The sequence below is a fragment of the Oncorhynchus clarkii genome, chromosome 6 (genome assembly GCF_045791955.1).
Source record: "Oncorhynchus clarkii lewisi isolate Uvic-CL-2024 chromosome 6, UVic_Ocla_1.0, whole genome shotgun sequence".
NCBI lineage: Eukaryota > Metazoa > Chordata > Actinopteri > Salmoniformes > Salmonidae > Oncorhynchus > Oncorhynchus clarkii.
This window is the reverse complement of record NC_092152.1, coordinates 89,378,576-89,396,020: the sequence shown is the minus strand read 5'-3', so window position 1 is coordinate 89,396,020 and position 17,445 is coordinate 89,378,576. Positions and strand designations below refer to the sequence as shown.

Sequence of the window (17,445 nt, the reverse complement as noted above, 5' to 3'; positions counted from 1 at the left end):
ATGCAGCGTGGTTAATTCGATACATCTTTAATCAAAGATAAACACGAATAATACAAAACCAATAAACATAATGTGAAAACCTAAACAGCCTATCTGGTGCAAACAGAGACAGGAACAATCACCCACGAAACGCTCAAAGAATATGGCTGCCTAAATATGGTTCCCAATCAGAGACAACAATAAACACCTGCCTCTGATTGAGAACCACTTCAGGCAACCATAGACTTTTCTAGATAACCCCACTATACCACAATCCCAATTCCTACAAAAAAAAAAAAAAGACAAAAACACACCACATAATTAACCCATGTCACACCCTGGCCTGACCAAAATAATAAAGAAAACACAAAATACTAAGACCAGGGCGTGACAGTATTAGCTCAAAGTGCAGATGTCTTAACTTCATCCCTCTTTGTGGCAGAGAATTTTCCTGCGGCATCAGGACATTCAATTGAGCCTTGTGAGCCCCTGAAAACGAGCAATTCTCTTTCTCTCTGTGCTGGGGCAGTCGAGTCATTCGGATCAGGGCTTGCGCTAAAAGTATTTTTCTTGCTCGCTCAAACGTTAGGCCTATGTCCTATTACTGCAACACGTATCTGTAGCCCAACGTATCTGTAGCCCAACGTATCTGTAGCCTAACGTAGCTGTAGCCTAACGTAGCTGTAGCCTAACGTAGCTGTAGCCTAACGTAGCTGTAGCCTAACGTATCTGTAGCCCAATGTATCTGTAGCCTAACGTATCTGTAGCCCAACGTATCTGTAGCCTAACGTATCTGTAGCCTAATGTGTCAACGTGGGTTTGATTCCAGCCTGCACCCTTCAGGCACAAATAACTCCATCCCCCCCGATTGACTTGATCAGGTTACACATTTCAAATATGGACAGTCCATAGATATTTTACCCTCTCTCTTGATAAGAAATGGCCGTACCAGACACTTTTCGATAACATAAATAGGAAATAAATAAAATAATAACAGTAGGTCACACCATCATTATTTTTCATTCATACAAATAGTCTAGTAAATTACCACCGTAGATTAGCTTGGTAAAAAATGACACTCTTTACCTCCGCTGTACAGGATGCTTGTCATAAATCACCCGTAGTCTGTTCAAAAAGGACTGCGTTGTTACGATTACAATACCAACCAGAGGGCGAACATATCTTGAAAGACGTTGGTTCCAAGCAGGACTAAGGGAAACATTGATTTCATCTTTTAGGGAGCGGTAAGGGAGTGAAGTTTATTCATAGTAACGGTTACATGGAGAAAATTGGACCTTTGAAATGAAAATGGATGGCCCTCCCTTCAACAGAATATATTTTTACCTTAATAGTGCCTAAATGCAGAAAAAAGTATTTAAAAAAAGTGACCCTCCCCTATATCCAAAATAATAATTAAACATAAAGTGGGTAGTGGAGAACATGTTTACCATCACTTCTTGGACAGACCCGAGTCCAGAGCCTGCAGATTGCAGTTTAAGAAACTGTTCTTCATCCTGTATGCATTACATGGCATTGCAGGAATTTTGATAGTGTACAGGGCTGGGGGCCAGGTTATGGGTTTGCAGACCACAATGGATAAGAGTAGGGGTGGAAATATCTCCTTTATAGTAAAATCATTGCATGAATCTATCATCGTATTTGCAGGTCAGAGAAAAACATTGCTTTTTATAAAAATGTCATGTAATTCTAGGTCATTTTACATATTAGCAGAATCTTTTTTAATGCTACACAAATCACAGACTGAGAATGGACAGAGAGATAGGCCTGTGTGTTCATCATATCATATTTCTCCAATGTCAAATCAGTGTGTCTTGTTTGCAACAAAACTAACCACCGGTCCTGGCAACCCATCATTACGCACACCTGGCAACCCTCATTACGGACACCTGGCAACCCTCATTATGGACACCTGGCAACCGTTATTACGCACACCTGGCAACCGTTATTACGCACACCTGGCAACCGTTATTACGCACACCTGGCAACCCTTATTATGCACACCTGCGCCCCATCATGAGGCACATCTGGATTTCATCACTCCCTGATTACTTCCCCTTTATCTAGCACTCCTTTGTATCACCCATTAGGTAGTATTGTTTCCTGTTTTCATGTTTTGACACGTCTCCTGTTTTTGTATTTACTTCATCTTCGTTCCTATTAAACTCACCGACTGCACCTGCTTCCTGACTCCCTGCGTCTCCTTTAAACCAATGGGAACAAATGAGTCATAGAGAGCAGAACAAGCAACGTGGTGGGCAGAGCCAAGCACAAGTTAGAGATCCTATTGGCGCGTTCTAGCATGCATTTGCATTTTCCATTAGTGAACACCTACTTTAAAATGGACATGTGCAATAACGCAATTTGCCTTTGCACTCCTAAACAACATGTTTTTTTTTACTTTGGCACTTTCTACAAAACTTAGTCCGCTCTGTTCGTAACAGATTCTAGTTTTAGGAACAGAAAACTCTATTGAAATCAAATGTTTCGTTGATGAGAATTTGCAGAATGTCGGACAAAATCCATCTCATTCCATCTTCTCCCACTGCAGGCCACTGGGCTTCCTCTCAGGACCATATTTGGTAGTGAGTGGAAATGCCAAACGGATGCTTCACATTTATACATCCGGTGAAATAACTGTCTCATAGTTCTATCTGTGATGATACTTTCAAAAGTTAGGCCTTACTTTCCATTCCAGACAGAGTAGGCTTACCGACACACGAGCATGTAAGTTTTACCTGCTGGCTACTCTTCTTCTGTGGCTTAACCCAACGAGAGAAGGTCACAAGTGTTTCCCTAAAAGCTGTCTGGGTTTAAGCATCTTCTATTGTACGGACACTGAATCATTTAATAAATTGACAGAGACAGAATTAGATTACTTCCCAAGAAAAGTCCCCAAAAATGAGCCTCGGCTATCAAGGGTTGTAGCTCAGCCTCTGAATGTCAAAGAAACTAAACAATGATATCTCCACATGCATCAGAGTCCCACCTTTCCCAGGTATTTTACAGCTTGTTCCTAACATAAAGTCTCACAGACCAAAGCGCTGTTATAGACCACTTTATATAATCAGATCCATTTTATTTTCTTCAAAATCTTAAAATAACAAACGGTAGGCCTGTGTTTTTTATTTATTTTATTTTTTACAATTTTCTTTAATTAAAGGCAGGCCTATGGGATAACCTCTCATACACCCTCAATTCGAGTCTTTGTTTTAACTTAACAGCCCTTCAATGACACTGAGATAGGCTATTTAAAGAGTGTATGGTGGGTGGAGGAATTGACCGACAAATCTATGGCTGTAGCAGCATATACCCTAATTTCATATGTTAAACAGGTAGGCTCCTCCTGAACTGCCACCGTAGGCCTCCTATGCAGAACAGCCATTGTTTAGGCAGCACACAAACACTTTTGATTAGCTAGCGCAGAGCAGGCCAGGGATCAGGGTTGGAATATCCATTAGCAGTGTGTAATGCATCCTAGTTTTATTTACACCATCCCACCAGCTATCCATAATGTCTATACATCCCATCACACATATATACACATTTACTTTTAGATTTGTGTGTATTGTTGTGAATTGCTAGATATTACTTCACTGTTGAAGCTAGGAACACAAGCATTTTGCTACACCCACAATAACATATGCTAAATATGTGTATGCGACCAATAACATTTGATTTGATTATCTTTAAAATATAACTTTGCTCTGTGCTTCTACAAGCATGCAATTTGTAGCCTATAGGCTATGGATCATTTGATTGAGACCACACTAAATAGCCTATAGGCGCACTTGATATTGCGTGCCCAGTGGCAAATCAGAGATGAGTGGCGACATCGGGGACCCAATTGTTACTCCGTATTCGTTTTTTTTTTATCAACTTACCTAGTAAATACATAGTAATAAACAGGCTGTAAAATGAAGGGGGGATTAGCCAAGTATTTGCACCGTATATTTTCAGACAGGTATGTTAATCATTGATTTTATACAACATTTAGATGCAAACCTGACAACTCGGATGTGTACACTCTCAGAGTTACAGTTATCTTGTTATACCATCCTTAATGACATCACAAAATAATAAATTATGACATGATTATTGTTTGTATCCTCACCAACCATTCCAAACATGTGGATTTCAAAACGAATGTTCCAATTTCCAATCTTTTGATGTTGAAGTTTTGGCGGGGACAGTTTCTCTCTGGGAGTGAAACGAAGGAATTTTTAACTTCTCCATACTGCAGTGCAAGAGAGAGAAAGTTTACAACCTGTCGTTAAGTCAGAAAACCTGCCCAACTCCCCCTCTCCTCTGGGAGAGAGGGGGTTTCGGCTATCTGTTGTCCTGTGATCCTCACCAAGAGAGAGATAGTCATGACACTATGTTTGGAATATTTATTTCTCGCACAGAATAGAATCGGTCAACTTTTGTACTATAGGGGATAGTAGATAGTGCCTTGCGAAAGTATTCGGCCCCCTTGAACTTTGCGACCTTTTGCCACATTTCAGGCTTCAAACATAAAGATATAAAACTGTATTTTTTTGTGAAGAATCAACAACAAGTGGGACACAATCATGATGTGGAACGACATTTATTGGATATTTCAAACTTTTTTAACAAATCAAAAACTGAAAAATTGGGCGTGCAAAATTATTCAGCCCCCTTAAGTTAATACTTTGTAGCGCCACTTTCAGCTGTAAGTCGCTTGGGGTATGTCTCTATCAGTTTTGCACATCGAGAGACTGACATTTTTTCCCATTCCTCCTTGCAAAACAGCTCGAGCTCAGTGAGGTTGGATGGAGAGCATTTGTGAACAGCAGTTTTCAGTTCTTTCCACAGATTCTCGATTGGATTCAGGTCTGGACTTTGACTTGGCCATTCTAACACCTGGATATGTTTATTTTTGAACCATTCCATTGTAGATTTTGCTTTATGTTTTGGATCATTATCTTGTTGGAAGACAAATCTCCGTCCCAGTCTCAGGTCTTTTGCAGACTCCATCAGGTTTTCTTCCAGAATGGTCCTGTATTTGGCTCCATCCATCTTCCCATCAATGTTAACCATCTTCCCTGTCCCTGCTGAAGAAAAGCAGGCCCAAACCATGATGCTGCCACCACCATGTTTGACAGTGGGTATGGTGTGTTCAGGGTGATGAGCTGTGTTGCTTTTACGCCAAACATAACGTTTTGCATTGTTGCCAAAAAGTTACATTTTGGTTTCATCTGACCAGAGCACCTTCTTCCACATGTTTGGTGTGTCTCCCAGGTGGCTTGTGGCAAACTTTAACCGACACTTTTTATGGATATCTTTAAGAAATGGCTTTCTTCTTGCCACTCTTCCATAAAGGCCAGATTTGTGCAATATACGACTGATTGTTGTCCTATGGACAGAGTCTCCCACCTCAGCTGTAGATCTCTGCAGTTCATCCAGAGTGATCATGGGCCTCTTGGCTGCATCTCTGATCAGTCTTCTCCTTGTATGAGCTGAAAGTTTAGAGGGACGGCCAGGTCTTGGTAGATTTGCAGTGGTCTGATACTCCTTCCATTTCAATATTATCGCTTGCACAGTGCTCCTTGGGATGTTTAAAGCTTGGGAAATCTTTTTGTATCCAAATCCGGCTTTAAACTTCTTCACAACAGTATCTCGGACCTGCCTGGTGTGTTCCTTGTTCTTCATGATGCTCTCTGCGCTTTTAACGGACCTCTGAGACTATCACAGTGCAGGTGCATTTATACGGAGACTTGATTACACACAGGTGGATTGTATTTATCATCATTAGTCATTTAGGTCAACATTGGATCATTCAGATATCCTCACTGAACTTCTGGAGAGAGTTTGCTGCATTGAAAGTAAAGGGGCTGAATAATTCTGCACGCCCAATTTTTCAGTTTTGGATTTGTTAAAAAAGTTTGAAATATCCAATAAATGTCGTTCCACTTCATGATTGTGTCCCACTTGTTGTTGATTCTTCACAAAAAAATACAGTTTTATATCTTTATGTTTGAAGCCTGAAATGTGGCAAAAGTTCGCAAAGTTCAAGGGGGCCGAATACTTTCGCAAGGCACTGTATATTTATATATATATATATATATATATATATATATATATATATATATAGCCCAACATTTGCATCACAACTAAAGTTTCATAAATAACTCTAAATTAAGCATATAGCAGTACCTGTTTCTTTGTTAACTGCTCAACACAGAATTGCTGCATGTGCACACTCCCCCATATCGTTTGGAGAAAATATGACTTATATTTTCTTCAGCTATGTTCAACTATATTCTTCATACTCTCAAATTATATAAAATAATGACACAGAATTCTAAGCAAATCTTGTCTGCTAAATGAACTAGTGTAGCCCACAAGCCAAGACAATGCGGGAGTGACTTCGGGACAAGTCTCTGAATTTCCTTGAGTGGCCCAGTCAGAGCCCGGACTTGAACCCAATCTAACATTTCTGGTGAGACCTGAAAATAGCTGTGCAGCGGTGCTCCTTATTCCAACCTGACAGAGCTTGAGAGGATCTGCAGAGAAGAATGGGAGAAACTCGTCAAATACAGGTGTGCCAAGCTTGTAGCATCATACCAAGGACTCAAGGCTGTAATCGCTGTCAAAGGTGCTTCAACAAAGTACTGAGTATAGGTCTGAATACTTATGTAAATGTTATATTTCTGTTTTATTTTTAATACATTTGCTAACATTTCTAAAAACCTGTTTTTGCTTTGTCATTAATGGGGTATTGTGTGTTTATTGATGAGGGGGAAAAAAACAATTGAATCCATTTTAGAATAAGGCTGTAACGTAGCAAAATGTGGAACAAGTCAAGGAGTCTTAATACTTTCCAAATGCACTGTATTGGTGAATTATATTATTCATGCATTGAACTGCATCCATCTATTCTCCCAACAATGCCTTACTGTCATGGAATCTTGAGTGAAATATACCCTATTTTTAAAACCTCTTAAGTTGGTTTTGTAGCATGAACTGGGAGTTTTATATTTTGTATTGATATTATGATTGTCTGTTTGTTTAATATCTGCAAAGTAGTTCAAGTGGAACTGACATTGTTTTAAGGCTCCAATTAAGTCATATGGCCCAAATGAAATCATCTACAGATGAAGAAAAACTGCACTGCAGGTTCACTCAGAATGAAGATCTCATGGAATTTATGAAAGGTAATCGACACAACCATTCCTGTCCTTATAATTAAAACTAGCTTAAACAATCCGAATGAATCTGCAATGTATTTTTTCCTATTATGTGCAATTGATTTGGAACCTAATTTAGTTTAAGAAAAAAAAGGGGGAAAAAAATGAAGAAAACTGTTAAATTAAGATGTCTTTCCAGTCGTTTTAAAAGTGTGCGCTCTTCCTTCTCTGTTCCAGCACCCAGCCATAAGGGTTCATGTCCAGTTGGAGCATGTTCATGATCCATGGGTCTCGCTGGGCCCCCTTGATGAACTCCTCCAGGGTGATGTGACCTGTATGGGCCATCACAACAGAAAGGTTGTTCAGAAAACAAGGCAGACAGACAGACTGGAAGTTTCTGTGCAGGCCTACAGCACACCTAGACAAGCAGACCAGGGCCACGTTCAGTATGGAAACCTTGTGGAACGTTGCAGATAAACATGTCATGAACAGAGCTGACATGACTACATGTAGAAGAAAACAAGAGGGATTTCAAAACATCTGTTTGTTCCACAACATTGAGCTCTGCTGAATTGGCCCCCAATACTGCACATAATGTAAACATTCAGACTGAGTATGCACCTACCGTCCCTGTCCACATCCACAGTCTTCAGTATTCTTTCACACACTTCATTCATCGACTGCTGCATATCCTCCTGCTCTCTCTTGGACGTCTTCTTTAATCGATATATACTCTGGGGGGGAATTAAGGAGTAACAGTGTGTAACCAATACATACAGTCTATGGTTATAAATGATTTGGGCCAAGATCATTCACAAAGTAAGAGGGCCTAAAAACCTTTACTATTGTTAGGCCTAACTTACATCAATGGAACCTGTTTGCAGGTTTGCATTCACACTTAATGTTTTTACACATCAAAGTTGTTTTAGATTTGTAATTTAAACCACATCTCATACCAAAAGTAGCCTACACACACACATACAAACACACATAATTGTCTCATCAGAATTGTTAAAAGTTAGCCATCTGACCAGAAAGTTTTAACTGATAAACTGATTGTCTGCTTCAGCTTATTTACCACCACTGAAGAAGACACTCCCATAAGACCCTTGGATAATTTAATCACTAGACACCGAAGTGACTTTGTGGAATCCTCGGGCGACCTTCACTGGGTGCTTACATCAATAATAGCTCGCAGTTCTGTCCTATCTACATAGCCGTTGCCGTCCTTGTCGTATACTTTAAATGACCAGCGTAATTTGTGCTCCAAGTCCCCCCGGAAGACCAGATTCAAGGCTGCCACAAACTCCAGAAAATCAATGGTGTTATCCTGAAAAGACATAGACAAATTGAAAACAATCGTTTTTTTCCCTAAACTTAGAAAAACGGGTGTCCATGTTCATTTGCATGGATATAGAAAACTGCAAAACTCAGAAACATACAGCATACAATAGGCTATCTCACCCCATTCTTGTCAAAAGCTCGAAACATGCTCTCCGCATACTCAGAGACTTCCCCAGTTGGGTCGATGCCAAAAAAACGCTTGAACTCGTGGATAAATAAAACACCGCTCGGGCATTCTGTCACAAACTTTTTGTACATGTCCTGGAGCGCCTTGACATCGATCTCCGGGTCATTCTGCTCGGTCTGGTGTGTCTGTCCCATGTTTGGTGGTTGGGGGAGCGCTGTCCTCTGTTCTGAAACTCCTTGGTGCTGAGTCTCTGCAGTTGATCTACTAAAAAAGGTAATTAACAAACAGGAGGGGCTCCCGAGTTGGTGTCAGTAATTAGGAAAGACTCGATCATGAAAGCACTTGAACTGATAAGAGGTTGGACACCACAGAGGCTTCACTAATGTTTAAGTCAGGTAACTTGGAGCAGCTTTAAAACAGGAATTATGTCAGACAGGTTTCCCCAGGCCCCAAGGGTTGTGAATTGATAAAAACATATGATACCCTAGCCTATAGTCCCTGTATATACCCTCATGTCAGCCTGTCCTGAACATTATTCAAGGTAATGCCTACCTAGACACTCTCTCCGCAATTCAAATGATCATACATCTCCCCAAATGCTTTAATTAATCTGAAATGGAATTCATTAAAACAAATAAAACTCAATCTAGCACCCATGATAGACTGAACATATTATTTAATGAGGCTGTACCATCCCATCTCATTCTTTCTAGTCATTCTATTTATATGCTGTCAAGACTGTCATGACAGCACAGAAATGGAATCAATAGAAAACACAAAGCCCCTCAGACCAAGCTAATTTGTCTGGTAAAGTCCCTCAGTATGTGATTCTCATCCTATGGTTAATTAACTGTATTTCACTGTGGAACCATGGAGCTGCTGATCAACCAATCACTATGAAGGAATCGTCCATAACCAATGGTCCATGGATTATGCCAGAGGACATTCATTACTGTCACGTAAGCATTTCACATCGAAAGCAATTGTCCTTAAAGGGGTTCCCAGCTTGATGCCCGCAAATCTTCTCAGAACAGAACATCTTAATATAACAGAGAAGCCAATTAGGTGAGTGAGTGCCAGGACTTTCACAACCAGCCTGAGTCATTTTCATTGGGCACCAAATGGAACAAAACAGATTGAAACAGGGAGGGACTGCCTGAACTTGTCCAATAAGAAAGGCTTGTTTTCATTTTCTGTTGTAAAACACTTTTCTACGTCAACTACAGTATGCCCTGACGAATACAACCTAGGCCAGCCATAAACTACAGTAAGCCCTGACGAATACAACCTAGGCCAGCCATAAACTACAGTATGCCCTGACGAATACAACTTAGGCCAGCCATAAACTACAGTATGCCCTGACGAATACAACCTAGGCCAGCCATAAACTACAGTATGCCCTGACGAATACAACCTAGGCCAGCCATAAACTACAGTATGCCCTAACGAATACAACCTAGGCCAGCCATAAACTACAGTATGCCCTGACGAATACAACCTAGGCCAGCCATAAACTACAGTATGCCCTAACGAATACAACCTAGGCCAGCCATAAACTACAGTATGCCCTGACGAATACAACCTAGGCCAGCCATAAACTACAGTATGCCCTGACGAATACAACCTAGGCCAGCCATAAACTACAGTATGCCCTAACGAATACAACCTAGGCCAGCCATAAACTACAGTATGCCCTGACGAATACAACCTAGGCCAGCCATAAACTACAGTATGCCCTAACGAATACAACCTAGGCCAGCCATAAACTACAGTATGCCCTAACCAATACAACCTAGGCCAGCCATAAACTACAGTATGCCCTAACCAATACAACCTAGGCCAGCCATAGAACAACAATGTTGATAGTCATTTATGTCCGGAGGTCACACACACATTTGAAGTTGTTTTCTGGAATCTGTGTTTGTGTTTATTAAGGATCCCCGTTAGCTGCTGTCAAGGCAACAGCTACTCTTCCTGGGGTCCAGCAAAATGAAGGCAGTTATACAGTTTTTTAAACATTACAATACATTCACAACAGATTTCACAACAGTATTAAGTGTGTCCACTCAGGCCCCTACTCTACTACCACATATCTACAACACAAAATCCATGTGTACATGTGTGTATCATGTGCATGTTATCGTGTGTTATCGCGTGTTTGTATGCATGTGCCTGTGCCTATGTTTGTGTTGTTTCACAGTCCCCGCTGTTCCATCATTTTACTGCTTGCATGAGTTACACTATGTGGAATAGAGTTCCATGTAGTCATGGCTCTATGTAGTACTGTGCGCCTCCCATAGTCTGTTCTGGAATTGGGGACTGTGAAGAGACCTCTGGTGGCATGTCTTGTGGGGTATGCATGGGTGTCCGAGCTGTGTGCCAGTAGTTCAAACAGACAGCTCGGTGCATTCAACATGTCAATACCTCTCACAAATACAAGAGGTGATGAAGTCAATCTCTCCTCCACTTTGAGCCAGGAGAGATTGACATGCATATTATTAATGCTAGTCCGCTTACCACCATAAATATCTACCTCTATCACCCCAGTATCCCTGCACATTGTAACTTTCTTACTTTCTTGTGTTCTTCTTGTTTTTATTTCTTGTGTGTTTTTGTTCTACCTTATGTTAGTTTTAGTGCTACATTGATATTGATTACTGCATTGTTGGGTTTGGAGTTCGCAAGAAAGGCATTTCACTGTACTTGTGCACATGACATTAAAACGTGAAATTTTAAACTTAATTGAAACAGAAGATTTACTTTTGATTGAGTCGAACATGAAATCAAAGGGAAATCAACAAAATGAAATGTGAAATCAACAAAACTTTTAAAAACGTATTCGAGATTGGTGTCCCGTCCACGGGATGGTTAAGCTAATGTAGGCAAGAACATTTCCCAGGACATAGACATATCTGATATTGGCAGAAACCTTCAATTATTTTTAATCTAACTGCACTGTCCAATTTACTGTAGCTATTACAGTGAAAGAATACCATGCTATTGTTTGAGGAGAAGGAGCACAATTCTGAACATGGAAAGTTATTAATAAACTAATTAGGCACATTTGGGCAGTCTTGATACAACATTTTGAACAGAAATACAATGGTTCATTGGCTCAGTCTAAAACTTTGCACATACACTGATGCCATCTAGTGGTCAAAATCTAAATTGCACCTGGGCTGGAAAATTACATTATGGCCTTTCTCTTGCATTTCAAAGATGGTACAAAAGAATGCTAAAGAACGGTTGGTTTTTTCTTGTATTATCTTTTACCAGATCTATTGTGTATTATTCTCCTACATTCATTTCACATTTCCACAAACTGCAAAGTGTTTCCTTACAAATGGTACCAAGAATATGCATATCCTTGCTTCAGGGCCTGAGCTACAGGCAATTAGATTTGGGTGTGTCATTTTACGGGAAAATTGGGGGGAAATAAATGAAAGTCCTTATGTTGATGACTTTTTGCAAATCCAATCAGATTTCTATGTAGATTCAACATTATCTCATAAAATGTTTGTTGAACTGATGTGGAAACAATGTTGATACAACCAGTTTGTGCCCAGCAGAATAGCGTGCAGGTCCCTGGCACATAGAGGTTGAGAAACCCTGACCTTGCCTGCTGTGTCCTTGTCCTCACTAACTCTTATTTGACCTAGATTGTTTGTGTGTATGATTAATATGTAGGTTACGTGTGCTTTTTTGTAAAAATGTTTTTTTTAATTACTTAGTTGTTTATAAATCAAAAATCAAATCAAACTTTATTTGTCATGAAATGCTTACTTACATGGTAAGGTCTACTTGTTGTATTTGGTGCATGTGACAAAGTTTGATTTGATTTTTGATTTAAAAACAACAGAGTAAAAACATTATTTTATTTTGGGTTATGATCGGGTAAACAATGTCTTCATAAACAAACAATGTATAGTTTCAGAATATGGCAAAAGCTGTCATGTTGATCTCATTGACTGTCAGATCAAATCAAATCAAATCAAATCAGATTTGATTTGATTTGATTTGATTGACTGTCAGTCCTTGTATACATTACTCTACATTTGACATTTGTTACACTTACAGTATACAGTCCCATCCCCCAGTTTAAGTATTGGGGTTGCCGCTGGGCTGAAGCACAAATCCCTAACTGCCCCATTAAAAACGTATTATGGATCAAATCCCATTAGCGGGATCGATTTGACAATATTCAGTGAAATTGCAGAGCGCAAAATTCCCCCAAAAATATTTGAAATATTTAACTTTCATACATTCACAAGTGCAATGCACCAAATTAAAGCTTAACTTCTTGTTAATCTAGCCACCGTGTTAGATTTCAAAAAGGCTTAACGGCGAAAGCAAACCATGCGATTATCTGAGGACAGCGCCCAGCATACCAACACATGAAAATCAGATATCAAGCCGCCATGCGCGACACAGAACTCAGAAATAACAGTATAATTCATGCCTTACCTTTGAAGAGCTTCTTCTGTTGGCACTGCAATATGTCCCATAAACATCACAAATGGTCCTTTTGTTCGATTAATTCCGTCGTTATATCTCCAAAATTTGGATTCAGAAAAACACTGGTGCCAAATCGCCCAACATGACTACAAAATATCTAATAAGTTACCTGTAAACTTGTTCCAAACATTTCAAACTTTCCTAATCCAACTTTAGGTATTTTAAAACGTAAATAATCAATCAAATTTAAGATGGGATAAACTGCATTCAACACATGACGAAAACAAAGTGAACCACGTTCCAGGTCGCGTGCACCAAAACATTGGTGCACTAGGCGGGACCCTCGTTCTGAATAGCCGTACTTCTTCATTTCTCTAAAGAAAAATATCAACCAATTTCTAATGACTGTTGACATCCAGTGGAAGCAATAGGAACTGCAACCAAGTGCCACAGAAATCTAGGTTCCCAAAGAAAACCAATTGAAAACACAGTGAACTCCCCAAAAAATATTCCTGGATGGTTTGTCCTCTGGGTTTCACCAAGGAGTCTTGTTCTGAACACAGACCGTGCAAGCGGCGACAAATGCGGTGACATCCGGAACCATGGTAGGGACCAAAAGCGTTGTCGCACGTAATAGTTGGGTGGCCATCCGTTTGTGAGACTGCCCGGAAGGACCGTTGTCAGCTACAAAAGCGTCATCGTCCACTGGTCCCTGTAGCCACTCCTGGCTCGCCATTAATGTTGTGGTAAATGACGTAAACCAGTTGATGAGGGGATTGTGTCACTGGAGCCAGGAGAATCCCAAAACCACAGGAATCTGAGGAGACTTGATGAGCAGAAATTGAATAGTCTCGCTGTGATCCTCTGACACCCGTAGGTTTAAAAAATGTATTTATTTAACCAGGTAGGCAAGTTGAGAACAAGTTCTCGTTTACGATTGCGACCTGGCCAAGATAAAGCAAAGCAGTTCGACACATACAACAACACAGAGTTACACATGGAGTAAAACAAACATACAGTCAATAATACAGTATAAACAAGTCTATATACGATGTGAGCAAATGAGGTGAGATAAGGGAGGTAAAGGCAAAAAAAGGCCGTGGTGGTGAAGTAAATACAATATAGCAAGTAAAACACTGTAATGGTAGATTTGCAGTGGAAGAATGTGCAAAGTAGAGATAGAAATAATGGGGAGCAAAGGAGCAAAATAAATAAATACAGTAGGGGGAGAGGTAGTTGTTTGGGCTAAATTATAGATGGGCTATGTACAGGTGCAGTAATATGTGAGCTGCTCTGACAGCTGGTGCTTAAAGCTAGTGAGGGAGATAAGTGTTTGCAGTTTCAGAGATTTTTGTAGTTCATTCCAGTCATTGGCAGCAGAGAACTGGAAGGAGAGGCGGAGGGGAGTGTTATTATGAGTGACCCATCCTATAGAGCGCCCGCCCAGCGCTCTAACATCCATGGGAATGGAGAGGGGCTGAGTGGGGATGTTCAGCTCGGAAGTGACTCGGCTGTTGTCGAGATAATGGGGAAGATGGGCGACACCTGGAGGGAAGTGGAGACATTCACAAAGACAGGTGAAACAGATCAGGGTGTGACAGTTGTTCATCATTGCTAAACATGTTCAAGTCTTACCATAGATTTTCAAGCCGATTTAAATCAAAACTGTTACTAGGCCACTCAGGATCTTGTAATGTTTAGTGGTAGATTTGGCCTTGTGTTTTAGGTTTTTGTTATGCTGAATGGTGAATTAGTCCCCCCAGTGTCTGTTGGAAAGCAGACTGAACCTCTAGGATTTTGCATGTGCTTTGCTGTATTCCATTGTTTTCAACAAAAAAAACTCCCTAGTCCTTGCCAATGACAATGAATACAGTAGGGGGATGCAGTCACCACCATGCTTGAAAATATGAAACGTGTTACTCAGTGATGTGTTGTGTTGGATTTTGTTGTGTTGGATTTTCTCTAAACATAACATAACGCTTTGTATACAGGACAAAAAGTACATTTCTTGGACATATTTTTTGCAGTATTACTTAAGTGCAAACCTCTTGCAAACAGGATGCATGTTTTGTGAGCCCTTCAGAACAGCCAGAAACAACCAACAAAAAAGTACTTCACATATTTAATATATCTTGTCATTTAAAGTAATGTCACAACAATCTTGTCCAGCCATCAGTGTTTCTGAGTCATGTTGCAGAGTGGAGAATCAAGATGTTCTACTCTTGTAAGAATGGATAGTTACAGAGCAAGCTGATGACAATTATAGCAATCTGTCACTCTCCTCTCCTATCCTTGTTAAACCATGGGAGCTGTTTGCAATGGAGGTGTTAAGGAATTTACCTGTAAAAATACAGCTCCGTTCAGCTAAACCTGCTACTAGTTTTTTACAGGTTACGTAAGGAGGTTTCAGACTGGGTTTTTAGTGGTAAAAATGTACTTTTCTTTTTACCTCCTACCCCTTTCAAATATACAAAAAAGGTGGACCTTGATCCAACACCTGCCGCTTATTCAAACCAACTTTGTAACTGCATGTGCCTTACGCACATGGGCGAGTCAGTGCCACATTCATTTTTGCACCCCAAATAAGTTATCCTGCAAATCTATGCCATCGTGGCATGTTAGAAATGCCCTCTTTCTTTTATTGTGCTCATCATTAATGCAATGTTTGGTGACCTTATCAATGAACGAGCAGGCTGATTTATTCCACTCCTGTCGATAAAGTAAATGTTATTAATAGCCAATCCAATGTTTGAGCTACTTAATAAATGAGTGATGTGCCAAAACACCTGGGTCAAATTGACAGAAAATTGGTTTTAATGGTTGATGCAGCATGATCATGTTGATGTGGTAGAGTAAAGTAACATTAGTACAATGTTGACTCAACCAATGTTTGCAAGCAAGATGGAATGTCCAGAATACATAAATAGCTTTTATATATTCTTGATAAAACAGATATGTATGAAAATACCATTATAAAAAGGTGACATTCTGTACCTGCCTCATATTCATAATTTGATCTCAAATTCAAAATGCTGAAGTACAGAGTTTAATGTACAATTTTAGCTTCAGTGGTTAAGGTAAGGGTTACCTTTTGGGATGGGTTAAAACAAACAATATTACAAAACAATTGCCTTACCACTGGGATTGAACCTGCAATCCTCTGACCTGTACATCCCTGTTTAAACCCATCATCAACCCCATCCCAAAAGTCCTAGCTCATTGTGAACCTACTAGACATATGGGCTCTCGCGTTGCCCCTAGTAGATGGTAGGAAATGGCCATGGAAATAAAATTCCACCACATGCCACAATTTCACCATTTCAAATATGCCTAAATTCACCATAATCCACTAGAGTTTGGCCTGGATGCTGTTACGAATGGAACAGTCATCATACAATATCATACGAATTGGAGGATTTATAGTATAATATGTCTTGCTCTGAGGCCAGGCTGCTTGTTGTGTTAGCATTTGTGGCTAACTATAGCAGCTTGCAGGTTATGTGTAGTAACGTAGCAGGTTAGGTGAACTAATGTAGCAGGTTAGATTAGCAGGTTAGGCGACTATGGTTAAGGTTGGGGATGGGGAAGGATTAGCTAACATGCTAAGTATTTGCAAAACACTTGTGGTTAGCTAAAGTTGCTAACTTGCTAAAATGCTAAAGTTGTCCTGGAAACAATTCAAACATGCATGTTGAAACTGCTGTTTGCCCCTTTAAGTAACCAGACCATTCAAATACTACACTTTTGAGGGGAGGACAGCTCATGTTTTTCCAAGTGTTTGATACCATTCCATTAACTCCATTCCAGCCATTATTATGAGCCATCCTCCATTCAGTAGCCACTGGTAGGCACTAGCTACACTGCCTTCAGAAAGTTCACGCCCCTTGAATCCTTCTAAAACATGTGTTACATCCCACATTTAAAATATATTGAATTTAGACTTACTGGCCTACACACAATAACCCATAATGTCAAATCAAATGTTATTGGTCACATACACATGGCTAGCAGATGTTAATGTGAGTGTAGCAAAATGCTTGTGCTTCTAGTTCCGACAATGCAGTAATATCTAACAAGTAATCCAACAAATTCACAACGACTACCTTACACAGCGTTCTGCCCCTGAACAAGGCAGTTAACCCACTGTTCCTAGGCCGTCATTGAAAATAAGAATTTGTTCTTAACTGACTTGTCTAGTTAAATAAAGGTTTAAAAAAATGTAACGGGATGAATAGAATATGTACATATAAATATATGGATGAGCGATGGCCGTGCAGCATAGGCAGTAGATGGTATAGAATAGAGTATATACATATGAGATGAATAATGTAGGATATGTCGACATTCTTAAAGTGACTAGTGATACCTTTA

General features: G+C 40.0%; 1 protein-coding gene across 1 annotated transcript; it reads right to left on the bottom strand.

Annotated features, from left to right (window-relative positions):
• Positions 1–7,352: 7,352 nt before the first annotated feature.
• On the bottom strand, positions 7,353–8,813 carry LOC139412281 (guanylyl cyclase-activating protein 2-like). The gene is made up of 4 exons (XM_071159123.1): positions 8,613–8,813; positions 8,329–8,478; positions 7,774–7,882; positions 7,353–7,480 (listed from the first exon to the last, which is right to left on the bottom strand). The coding sequence occupies exons 1-4, from the start codon at positions 8,811–8,813 to the stop codon at positions 7,353–7,355; spliced, it is 588 nt and encodes a 195-aa protein (XP_071015224.1).
• Between the last annotated feature and the right edge of the window lie 8,632 nt (positions 8,814–17,445).

Excerpts from the sequence above, each read along its gene's own strand:
- LOC139412281 (XM_071159123.1), bottom strand. The coding sequence starts at position 8,813 with ATGGGACAGACACACCAGACCGAGCAGAATGACCCGGAGATCGATGTC. Across the intron at positions 8,479-8,612 it reads GAGCTTTTGACAAGAATGGG|GATAACACCATTGATTTTCT; the intron begins GTGAGATAGCCT and ends ATGTCTTTTCAG. Across the intron at positions 7,481-7,773 it reads TGTGGATGTGGACAGGGACG|GTCACATCACCCTGGAGGAG; the intron begins GTAGGTGCATAC and ends TGGCCCATACAG.